Source organism: Daphnia magna, linkage group LG4 (assembly GCF_020631705.1).
Source record: "Daphnia magna isolate NIES linkage group LG4, ASM2063170v1.1, whole genome shotgun sequence".
Taxonomy (NCBI): domain Eukaryota; kingdom Metazoa; phylum Arthropoda; class Branchiopoda; order Diplostraca; family Daphniidae; genus Daphnia; species Daphnia magna.
This window is the reverse complement of record NC_059185.1, coordinates 3172868-3185633: the sequence shown is the minus strand read 5'-3', so window position 1 is coordinate 3185633 and position 12766 is coordinate 3172868. Positions and strand designations below refer to the sequence as shown.

Here is a 12766-nt window from a genome sequence, read left to right as displayed (position 1 = left end):
GCTAAAAGGGTCGGGGGTAAAAAAAAAAGAAGAGAAGGGTAAGGAAGAGAATCTTGTTACTTGCCGTTTGTATCAACACGATCTATACAAGATTTACTGGCAAAAGGAAGCCTCCTAAATAAAAAATAAAATAAAAAAGGGCATTTAAACGAGGTCAAGAACAGCGGAAGCAACGGAAAGATTCAGATCGGACAAATTCTTGTTACATTGTAAACTTTTTTGCTTTGCCTAGTAAGTACCTTGAACTATGCATGCCAATGGAAAGTAAAGATGACTTTGCATTTTCACAAATTACCTATGAATGTTAAATTAGTCAAATTTGATTCTAGGGAAAAGAACAGCCTGCTGAGAGCCTAGGGCAGTTTCTGTGGTAGTCCATCGAAGCCGGGCGAAATCCCAGCTACGATTTTCTTGAGGAACACCCAATTTATCTTAACAGAAAAACATAGGCTATTTTAAAATACAAGTCTTTTAGAATATGTAGTCACCTGAACACATGAATTTACCTAGTAAGCGTTCACTGTATGAGGGCACGATAGGTTGAAGAAGAGTGCCTACCACTCTGGCAGTTTCCAGAGTGACGGCCATCGTCGCATTAAGCTGATCGAGCTGACCTTCTTTCTTCAATTTCCAAGGTTCCATCGTTTGGAAAAAGCCGTTGGCACCCCGAACTAACGCCATAACTTGGTCGATCCCTCTGTTGATTGAAAAATTGTGAGTGCCCTTTTATATTACCGGGGAATACGATTCGCGAGTTTACTTGTAAAAATTCCATTTCTGATATTCATCGTGCACTATGTCAGGTGTGCGCTCTAAAAGACTTAGCAAATCAGAACCTGGTGTACCACAGGATTCAAAAGAGGAAGGGCTGACGCCTAGCCGCGTCTGCAGTGGATTCAAACTCTTGCCACAGCAGCGGCTGACTAGGTTGCCTATGCCGTCAGCTAAATCAGAATTGGCAATCCGCACCATTCTCTTCATACTAAAATCTGTGTATGAAATAGAGGAATACAGCTAAAAACAAATACAAATAAAATAACTTTAAATATTAGGGCTTACTTCCATCACTGGCAGGTACTCCTTCGTGCATGAGGAAATAACGAAGTCCAGTTGCTGTAACAAGATTGATGCAGGACTGGGGACTGACAACGTTACCCGTAGTTTTAGACATCTTTTGGTCGTCAACTAACCAATGGCCATGGACTAGTAAGGATTTCGGAGGTTCCAAACCAGCAGCCAGAAGAAAGGCTGGCCAATAGATGCTATGGAACTTCAGAATGTCTTTACCAATAACATGAACACTTGGCGGCCAAATATTCTAAAAAAATTAAAGCAATTAACATTTTGGAATTTGATAAGGACTTGTGCATCTGTCATATAAAGGATTGGGGAAAAAACAAAACAAAGTCATAATATTACCATTTTAGACTGTGAATGTTTGGCGACAGTCATGTAATTTAACAATGCATCTAGCCAAACATATATCGTTTGTGACGAATCTCCGGGTACTGGAATTCCCCAAGATAACCTCGCACCTAGGTCGGGATATTGATAGGTCAATAAGTTCTTGGTCTAGCCAGGATTTTACCAAGTTATAGTGTCGTAAAGGTCGAATCACTGGCCCTATTTAAAAAATGTGTGCCATAACAATAATGGTGCTAAGGAAAAAGGAAAACTTACCGCTCTTTAACCAATGCCTAAGTTTTTCTCTTAGCTTGGATAATTCAAACAAATAGTTCTCTTCACTGAACCACTCGACAGGGCGATTTGATTCCGTTGAGACCCTTTGCTCCTGACCATTAGGCAATTTCACTAACATGGTTTGATCCTCAGCTACAAATGCTTCATCTGCTGTGCAATACCAACCTTCATACTTTCCTTTATAGATGTAACCTTTTTCTGAAAGGATTTCCTGTAACACCAACTGTATTTTAGAATCGAAACCATTGTAATTTTGCTGAAGTTTACCCAAAATGAATGCACATTTTCTTTATGTCTACTTTCAGTAGTTCTGATGTAATCTGTATAACTTATTTCACAATTTTTAAAAGCAGTCTTGAAGAGTCCAGAAACGTGATCACAGAACCGGCCAGGCTCTTCATTGGCATGCAAAGCAGCTTGTTGGATTTTAAGGCCATGTTCATCAGTACCAGTTGAAAATGTGACAGAATTTCCAATTAAGCGGTGAAATCTAGCTGATGAATCAGCAATAACAGCTGTGTACATATGTCCAATATGAGGCTCTGTTAAAAAATAAATCAACTAATGCAAAGCTATTTGTAGTACTTAAATGGGTCTTGGTCAAAAACAACAAACCTGCATTGACATAAAATATAGGTGTTGTAACGAAAAAAGGCTCAGTTTGACCGCTCGAAAAGTACCGTGAGCTTTTTCGATAATTTCGCCTTATTTGTTCACAAAATCTCGCGTGAAAGGATATGTTTAGGGACAGTGGAAAACGTGTTCGAAGAAATCCCATTTTACCGCTGTCTGAGCAGACGACTATCTCAAAAGCTTTAAACGTGCAGTTTCATCTGGCGATCTTCAACACAGTTTCATCTGTCACGGAAACAGATCCGTTTAGATTGTCGGTCAAAACGGATCCTCCAAGTGGTGGAACGGAATTGTTTCCGATCACTATGCGTACGGCTTATTTCGTTTGTTTCGTTCAACATAGTCTCCGTGGGGGTTCCATTTTGTTTGATTGTTTGCTATGTTTATTTTTATTGTTTTTGTTTTTTTCTTTTGGTTTGGTTTTAAAGTTAGTTGTATTTGTGTTTGTATTTTTAAAATCTTATATTATGTTTTAAAAGAATAAACTTTTTAATGAAAAAATTGCTGTTTTCATTTTTTAATTTTAAAAAAAAATTTTACATTAGAACAGAAGTAAGATATATTATTATTTGATAGGTAATATTAATGAATTTCTTACCGTTAATTTTATTTAGGATTAGTGAAATGCATAAAATTTTTCAGTGTTACTCGCCAAAGCTTTAAATTTGCATTCAGTGTGTTGGCTTTTTCATCCACGTTGGAAGTACACTTTTTTTTTAAAAGGAAATTTTTTTTGGCATTGTAAAAAAATTAACACAATTATCAAACAGGTAACTTATCTCACACAATTTTAATTTATATCTTTTCTTTCCTTTCAGGTATCCCACTAAATTAACGATTGAATAGTCAATTAAAAAGAAACCTTTTAAACCCAAAAAAAAAAAATAAAAAAAAAAAAATAAAAAATTAGGTATTTTTCAATGTAAAAATGTAATTAAATAATCAAATAATCAAACAATTTATTTTTCTTCTCATTGAATTTGCTTTATGTTGTTTTGAATAAAACACTTGCTGCTTACTATTTAAAACACATTGAGTTTTTATTTAAAATGTACTTGTGTTTACATATTTAATTAAAAAAATAGAAATTAATAATGAGAAGTTAGAATTCAAATTTGAATTAGTCATCAAAATGCCGCATGGATGCCGGGAAGGAAGGGGTCATTTTATTGGAATTTGTGGTTTTAAAAAAATCTTGAAGTAAAATATAACATCAAAACATGCTAGAGATAATAAAGAATCTTAATAATTATTTTTGTTTATTTTGGTTTATTTAGTAACCAAACAACGTACCCAAAATTGTCTGTTTTTCCCCCCCCCTCCCAAAATGTCATAAAATAAAATAATTATTACGTTTAAGTTTTCAGCGAATTTTCGTAAGTTTTATCGATAGGTATTTAAAAGCGCTATCTACTTGGTGAATTTCATCAAAAAATATTGAAAAGGAAAAAATTCTAAATGAATCAAATTTTTTGCGTTTTGTCGCTTGGGTCCAATACTGCGCTTGATCGATTAAATGAAAAAATTTGATTCATTTAAATTTTTTCCTTTTCAATTTTTTGATGAAATTCACCAAGTAGATAGCGCTTTTAAATACCTATCGATTGCCGTAAAACTTACGAAAATTCGCTGAAAACTTAGAACGTAATTAATTATTTTTTTTTGACATTTTAGGGGAGGGGGGGCAAAACAGACATTTTTGGACGTTGTTTGGTTACTAATATACACCAAAATAAACAGAAAATATATTATTAAGATTCTTTATTATCTCTGGCTGTTTTGATGTTATATTTTATTTTTTTATAGTTTAAGAACCACAAATTCCAATAAATGGCCCCTTCCGGCATCCATTGGGCGGCATTTTGATGACGCGCGTAATTCATTTGAATTCTAACTTCTTTTATTATTCAATGTTTTAAATTACCAGAATGCATGTAAAACAAGTACATTTTAAATAAAACTCAATGTGTTTTAAATAGTAAGCAGAGTGTTTTATTCATAAACAACATAAAGCAAATTCAATGAGTGAAGAGTGACGAACAATTGTTTGATTATTTGATTATTTAATTACATTTTTACATTGAAAATACCTAATTAGCTTTAATGGTTTATTCTTGTTATTGATTCTAGGCTTAGAAGGTTGCTTTTTAATTGACTATTCAATTGTTGGTTGTTGCCTGGTCAACCTAGTGGGATTCGATACCTGGAAAGGAAATAAAGAGTGATGTCAGGGCTATAACATTAAAATTGTGTGAGATAAGTTACCTGTTTGATAATTGTGTTAATTTTTTACAATGCCACAATAGATTACCTTCTTAATAAAAAGTGTACTTCCAACGTGGATGGAAAAGGCCAACACACTGAATGCAAATTTAAAGTTTGGCTGAGTAACACTGTAAAAATTTTATGCATTTCACTAATCCTAAATAAAATTCGTTAAATGGTAAGAAATTCATTAATATTACCTATCAAATAATAATATATTCTTACTTCTGTTCTATGTAAAATTTGTTTCGTGGTTCAAAAAATGAATACAGCATTTTTTCATTAAAAAGTTTATTCTTTTTAAACATATATATAGATTTTAAAAATACAAACACAAATACAACTAACTTTAAAACCAAATCAAAGAAAAAAAAAACAATAAACGTAAATAATGACAACATAGCTAAACAATCAAACAAAATTGGAACGCCCGCCACGGAGACTATGTTGAACGGAAACAAATCGGAATAAGCCGTACGCATAGTGATCGGCTTCCCCCCCTTGGTCTTTTGACCGACAATAAACGGATCGTTTCCGTGCGTGACTGTGTTGCGATCTTGCACTTGCTATATACTTTTCAAATTTAGAAATACATAAAAATAAAACTAGCGGTTAGAATACTCTCATCTTTAAACAGCTATGCGACTGCTAAACTAGTCACTAAAGATCTGTTTTCCTCCCAAATTAACGACACGAAAACTAGTAAGGAAATAAAAACTTCCCATACCGGGAATCGAACCCGAGCCTCTTGGGTGAAAGCCAAGTATCCTAGCCACTAGACCATATGGGATATTGTTTTCAACTGAACTTTTCTTATAAATTTAATGCAAAAATTAAGCTCACAGGGCCTATTCCAACATCTTTCCTCGACACGACGTCACAGGTCCCTATTAGCAGCAATCTAGGGGGTTAATGGAAATGGTGTGTGCTCATTTCCACTACGGTGCATCCAACCCTGAAACTGAGGAAATCCCCTTTCTCCAAGTAGATACCCCTTACCCAGTAGAATAGTATACCAATTTCTTTTATCAATTCCTTTTATTTGTACCTATTTTAGTATTTCTTTTTATGCTAATTTTAAATGCACCTCCCTCATGCATGTTCAATCCCTCTTTGGAAATCCCTTAAAAAATTAGCCACTAGACCATATAGGATATTTACATATGCTGAAGTCTGAACTCTTTTTTATACATTCCGTTAAAAAAATTTCATGCAGAACAACAGAGCCAGAATTAAACATGATTGAACTTGGCCAGGATTAATAAAATTCAATTAATCAAAAACAAAGTTTACTAATAGTGTGTGGTTGCTTGCAAAGGGTGACAAAGGAATTTCTAAAAAAATCTTCCCATACCGGGAATTGAACCCGGGCCTCCCGGGTGAGAGCCGGGTATCCTAACCACTAGACAATATGGGATATATTAAATAACATTTGCTGACCATAGATAACGGCATGCAACAAACGGTAACTGGTAAGGTGCCCTGCTTAACTGCTACACCAGCAGGAACAATTTGCTATTTTGTTTTTAGTTAACTAGAATTTATTTTTTTATTATTCTTTTATATGTAAGTGGGCCCAGGGTAGCAATGGCAGAGGACGGAGCATCTAGTAGAAATTCTACTAGAGTAAGACTCCACGGGACAAGCATTAAAGTCCCAGTTCTCTGCCAAACATTTTAAAATGTGGGGAGAAAACATGTCAAAGGGAGCGGGGGAGCAGTCCCTTGTCAGGGGATCGCAAGAGACAATTGGCGGAGAAACACTTAAAAGCAAGATTGTTTGTCTTGTGTGTTTTGTGTTTTTTTGTATTTTTACATTCCCTACGTTTTGAGCCTTTGCTCGGCGTAGGCGTACTGGACACGTGTTCTAGAGCGTCGAAAACATTGTTTTCTTGACCCTCCGCGTGAGCCTGCTTTACCAACCAACCAAAGGCTTTAGCTCCGGGAATTAGTACCGCAGTCTCGACCCCCCGTTAGCAGCATTCTGCCTGAGGGGTTCGCGTAAGTGACCGTGTTGTGTCGTTGACACATTCTGTGGCTTAGATGGATTGGCTGGATTTTGTCTAATTCCGGCGCCCATTTTTTGCCTCTCTGCAGGCGAAAATTGAGAGGATACCCGACAACAGGGAAGCCACTAGGGTTTCCCGGGAAATTGATCGTCTGGAGCGGCGGCGGTCAGCACTTTTAGCAACGTGGTAATTTCGCTACCCGACTCACCAACTCCCAGGTTACGTGGACCAGGTTGCAACCCGTGAGAGAACGTTGCGTCTGGAACTGGCTTTGGCAGCCATAAACGGACCATAGCAGCAACTACAACCCCCACCGGTGGAAACGTACCGGGGGAGGGGAGTCCTCACAGCCACACCACCATCAAAATCGGAGCAACCGACGCCCTGGACCGGGAATTACTGACTCCTCTTTCTGTCCACCCATACCGGCGGCACCCGAGGGACCCTAGCAGCCGTTGGCATAGCCTACTCAACAAAACGGAAATAGGGCTGGTCCTAGTCAGCAACCGCCCTGTTACAGGCCACCAACGGCTAACGTACGCCCAACTGGTCGTACTGGACAGTATCTCACCGTAAATTATCGTCGCCAGCAATGAAAGGATCTATGGAAATGGTGTGTGACCACTTCCACTACGGTGCACTAAACCCCGAAGCCGAGGAAAACCCCCTTCTCCTCGTAGATGCCCCTTACGTAGTAGAATAGTAGACCTGTTTCTTTTATTTAAATCTTTTTTTTGTTGTTACATGTTTTGATTTTTTTTGCGTTTTTTTTTCTTACTTATTTTAAATGCACCTTTCACATAGTACAAGTTTATTTCCCACAGGAAACCCATTCCAAAAACTAACCACTATTATACAATATTGGTGAGCGTACATATACGCATACAACTTTCGTCAAACGGTAATTGCAAAAAAGCGGAATGTTGTCCGACGGCAAAATGGTTTCCCATACCGGGAATTGAACCCGGGCCTCCCGGGTGAGAGCCGGGTATCCTAACCACTAGACAATATGGGATATGTATTTGTAAATACAAAATGTATTAAGACGTAATTGTGTTTGAATTTTGTTCCTTTTTCGTAATTTTTTTTTTTTCATGATCCAAAACTATTTGACTACCAACGGAGAAAAGGTATGTTCAAAAAGCTTCTTCGTTCTTCTCTTTTATTGACCAATAAACTCAATGGTATCAAAAGGGTATTGTAATGCCTGATTGATTTAGGCGAGTACGACTATCAAATTTTGATGTTTATCGAAAACATTGTCTGAAATGTTAAATCGATCTGTAGCTTCTTTTTTTGCTTTCATTTTTGTTTTTAGAATTCAAGGCACTCGCCCAATTATTTGTTGCTTTTATCATTTAATTTTCTAGTCTAGTATTGTATCACACAAATGCCGCATACAAAAACCCTTTACCTCAAAGCTATCTGTTCTTCATGACTTGATGCCTCTTGGAAATACGGCCGCAAAAGACACCAAGTAATAAAATCAGTCCGATGAATGAGAGACCCATAGCTAGGAAGAAATTCTTGGCAGGTGAAATACTCAGTTGTTCTACCAAGTCATTGACTGACTCGAGCTGCACCACCTGGAATAACCATATTTCAATGTAGAAAATCATCGAACTAATTACTTCGAATTAGTTGAAACGTACTTTTGAAGCTTTGGCAAATAGCTGTGTTCGGGTATTAAGCATCTCGAAACATTTTGGATCAAATTTGGCTTGTCCTTGCTCTTTAAAGCGCAGAAGACATTTCAATCCTGGTAAGAGTACGAATATTTAAACGGTGTTCTGAATATTATTATGAAAACACTTAACGTACTTCGTCCGTCTCCGGGCGGAACATCTTTGCAAAATGTAACCAAGTCGATTGCACAAGCTCGATGAAGCATCGGATCAGCCTGTATATCGATTTGGACAGCCGTGATCAGCAGAGCGACATGACGCCGGCATTCAACAGAAGTCAAAGTGTCAAATTTTCTCTTCAAACATTCTTCCACTTGACCCTGCCTAGTGTTTTCCGGCTCTTCTGGTCCACAATGAATTTGAATCTGGAATAGGAGTGGTGAAACTAGGTTCTCATTCGACACAATATAGAAATATACCTCCTTGTCGCAAAGATTAACGAGAACAGGATCCAGCTGATAATGCAAAGCCTGTTGTTCCATTATGACTGTTAAATGGTCGGAACAAGACTGAGTCAGCGGCTTTTTTGCCACGAAATTCTGTTTGAGACAATCAACAACTTTTCCTTCGAGTTCACGGTCCTTGGATGCACTCTGCCAAATCTTTAGACAGATGATTTAGTCATCGGAAACTATGTGTGTGAAACTGTAACGATTATAAATACCCCGAGACAAAATTTCGGTATATCCATGGAGCACGCCTTCTTTAGGTTCGGATTAAAGCGTATGTCAAGATTCTGTTCAGCCATTCGTTCCAGAACCAATTCTTTACAATGGAGTTCTAATGTGCTGTCGTCAAGGTAGCCCTAGGATAGCGGAAGAGAAAACGACGTTGAAACCAGATTGTGAAAAAACAACAACAAAGTACCTTCAAGCATTCCAGAGCGTTGCTGGCATCATTTTGACATAATCGACGAATGGGATCTTTGCACTGTTGAATGAATTGGAAATCAACACCACTGTCGTCCATTTCTTCTTTTTCGGCCTGGAAAATGGCGGCATGGCAAATATCGTCCAACTGTTTACGATGAGCTTTGAGACATTCCAAAATACGGCCTTGGCCCGGTTTAATTTGGGCGCAGAAACGCTTTTCGTCGGACGCGCAGGGTTTACGAACGTTGGGGTTGAACTGGACATCCTCGTGCTGTTGGAGCAACTGGTTTCTCAACTGCTGGCGGCATGGTTGAGAAACGCGGTGCTGTGATCCAACATGGTTTCCTGAACGTACGCCTAAGCTTTGCGCTACCGAATCATTTCGCACCATTTCACTCAGGCAAGCCACAACCTGCGGTCTAAATGCAAAAATCAATAAATTCAGATGCTGCAACTGGTAATATCCTTAAGAAGGAAATGTTATACTTGGCTTTGATATTTGGACAAAGACGGGAAATGTCTAGCTTGCAAGCTCGCTTGAAATGCGCGCTGAAGCGGAAGTCTTGTAAGGCGATGAGCTGGAAATGCTCAACAGCCGCTCTGCATTTTGAATTCATCGTGGTTTCAGTATTCATCTTATATTCCACAAGACATTCCATTACTTGGCCTTCATCACCATCATCCATTTCGTCCTAAATAAGGAAAACATAAAAACTAAAGGAATTTCACCCAATGAAACACATTCTACCAAACGTACTTGGCAATGAGTTTCAAGGAAACGGCTACAATAGGTGGTGATAAAAGGGTTAAGTTCCAAATGCTCGGCTTCTTCTTCTGTGTAATTGCTCACTTGTTGCTTGCATACAGGGCTTAGGCGCTCCAAGTTGTCCTGTAAACATTGCATTTCTTCCCCTCTCCCTGTCTTTTCAAAGCAAAGCGATGCCAAATCTTCAATGCAAGGTTCTTCTACCTAGAAATTATAAAATCAAATAGTGACTTTTTACAAGGACGGTGGATAGCGGTGTGTTAACGGTTTTACCTCTGGAATGAGATCGACACTGTTAGCCCTTTGTCGCATGACGCGTCGTACCTCGTCCGCACACTCCGGTTTCAGCTGTAGGGAAAGTCGATGTTACAGGGTTAGAGCAAAATAATAATAAAAAAAAAATCAATCAATCTTACAGAGGAGTCGGCTGGTGGATGGTATGCATATCGATAAAGACATGGTAATACGAGCGGATTACGTTGGGGTCCTATGGCATTGGCTTCTTCCGTCCAGTTGGGAGCCGCGTTGCAAAATTGGGCAGCGTCAGATTTACACTGGGCATACAGCTGGGAATCTAAGCGGAAATCGCGGGCAACAAAGTATTGGATTTCGAGCAGAGCAGTACGGCAGCCCGTTGTCATTACGTCTGAAAAGACTCTGCAATTCACATACACGGTGTGATTTATTTGCACCATTTCTTTTATACAAAAAATGTTAACAAAACAAAACAGCCAACTTACTTATCCATGAGGCAAGAAATAACGCTGGCCGGCTGGCTATCTGCCGGATTTTTGCATGCGGTTTCCACAACACTGGAGCAGGATGTTTTCAACAACGAATCCACTTGCCAATCTGATCCTGCGTCAGTGATACGCATCAAATCTTCTAACTAATATTTTAGCCAAAACAAAACCATGAACACAGTGATTGAAAATCCCATATTGTTTTCTACATACCGCACGAAGACACGTGTCTGAAATGCCGTTTTGCCTTCGAGCATGCTTCATCAAACAGTGAAGAGTTTTACCACCGATTTCCCTGGAGCCAAAATTAGAAACCTATTACAAACTACAACAACAAATAAAAAAAAATACAAGGAGATGGTGGTTTCACAGACTTGGTACGGCAGTTGGTTTTAATGTCTTCCTGGCAAGAATAAACCACTTCGGGGGAGAGACGATAATCTTCCAGCAATTGTCGGCGATGATCTAGCATCTCTGCCTGGCATTCACCTCCAATAGCATTACCTGTAATAATATGCGAAGTCATTAACCTTACGAGGCAAAAATTTGAGTCGCTTGTTCACACACCTGCGTGCATTGCATTTTCTAAGCATAGAAGGACTTGGGCGAGTTTGACTTTCCGGTCTTTAACAGGCGAATTCGTTTCCTTGAAGCACTTGTGTTCGATGATTTCCTGTTTGCAAGCTCTGACTAAACCCTTGCTGACTTTGTAATCTTCGGAAACCAGTTGCTGTCGACGAACCAATTTTTCTCGACACTATAAACAAACAGGAAGTTCGTTGGTTAGTTCAATATCCTCTGGGAAACACGCACGAAAGATGTACCTTAGTGCTCATATCATTCTGCATTTTATTCTTAATGAGGCATTTGTAAACCCGGCCTTGCCCGGCTTGGGCATTGCGACAAAACCTTTCCCTGTCATCTCGGCAGGCGAGGAAGAGTGGACGATCCAAGTGATAATCATCCGCCTTTAAATTGGAAAGTGCCAATTTAAAATACTCCAAAATAGAAAAATCACCCTTAAAAGTCTAACCTGGAGTTCGGCAACGCGCAATGTTTGCAGATGGCATTCTTTAGTCAAATTGCGTACGTGCTCCGACAGGCACTCAATCGTTGATCCTTGTTTGTGGTCTTTCTGCATATAAAAAATTTACAAATTTCTTAATTTAAAAGACATTTTTTAAAATATACTTCTTCTTCAGAATCCAGACGACCGCAATTGAACTTGGAGATATCGCCCTGGCAGGCTGTCGTGAATTTTTCCACCAGGCGAAAATCACTAAAGATTATTGAACCAATTCTGACCAGAAATGACTTGCATTGCCCTAAGTTTCCCAGTAAGTAATAATATTAAATAAAATAGACAGAATACTATAAAAACTATTTTCCACTTAAGTTACCCTGTGCCACTGAGTCTGAGTTCTCCAGCAAACAGGACAGCTTATGACCTTCTAGGGATTGGTCTTTACATTCTTCCAAACTTTTTAGCTCTTCAGAACACATTTTTTCAGCAGCTTCCAAAAACTGGTCACCTTTTGTAAGATTTAATTTGAACTGCCACAGAAACTATAGACAAAAATGAAAATAACCTTCCACCAACTTGTATCACACAATTCATTTGATATAACATACCGAATGACATTCTGTTCTGATATCAGAATCACTATCACTTCTCCTGTTTTGAAGACAATCAAGGACAGCTAAATCGTTTGGGAGAACTTGACTACTGCAGAGACGTGTAACGTCGTCTTTACATGCCGGGTTTGTGGCTATTTTTCCAGCGATATCAATGGCACTAACCGATGAAAGGCTTGCTATATTCACGAATAGAAAGATTCCAGAATAGTACGAGAACACCATTTTGCATCCAATTCACTATTCACTCAATTTTCTGGATTTAAAAAACGAACTGGAGAGCAGTTCATTCCACTTGTCAATGATCGGTAAAACACAACAATAGTGCGGCTATGAAGCAGACGGGAACATCACTACCCTAGCGTCACACCTTCTGTTTGCTTTAACATCTGTTGCCTTAGAAATCGGTTTCAGCAACTGCTTATGAGATGTCACAGTGATAAACATTTCGGCAACTA

At 38.6% G+C, this 12766-nt stretch overlaps 1 protein-coding gene and 3 non-coding genes across 4 annotated transcripts; all 4 read right to left on the bottom strand.

Annotated features, from left to right (window-relative positions):
• Positions 1-39: 39 nt before the first annotated feature.
• On the bottom strand, positions 40-12677 carry LOC116921659 (Golgi apparatus protein 1). Its single transcript, XM_045172294.1, is given in 26 exon segments — positions 40-114; positions 240-431; positions 507-697; positions 761-989; positions 1060-1318; positions 1420-1536; positions 1538-1623; positions 1681-1912; positions 1969-2243; positions 8429-8657; positions 8712-8885; positions 8957-9097; positions 9160-9583; positions 9651-9856; positions 9922-10134; positions 10204-10278; positions 10347-10587; positions 10671-10819; positions 10887-10968; positions 11048-11177; positions 11241-11430; positions 11498-11641; positions 11707-11808; positions 11865-11998; positions 12074-12239; positions 12306-12677. Coding segments are annotated over 25 exon segments (4539 nt in total). The 5' UTR covers positions 12534-12677; the 3' UTR covers positions 40-114; positions 240-309.
• On the bottom strand, positions 5318-5389 carry Trnae-uuc. The gene has a single exon. It is a non-coding gene; the product is annotated as a tRNA-Glu (tRNA).
• On the bottom strand, positions 5945-6016 carry Trnae-cuc. Its single transcript has one exon. It is a non-coding gene; the product is annotated as a tRNA-Glu (tRNA).
• Positions 7551-7622, bottom strand: Trnae-cuc. Its single transcript has one exon. It is a non-coding gene; the product is annotated as a tRNA-Glu (tRNA).
• Positions 12678-12766: the final 89 nt, after the last annotated feature.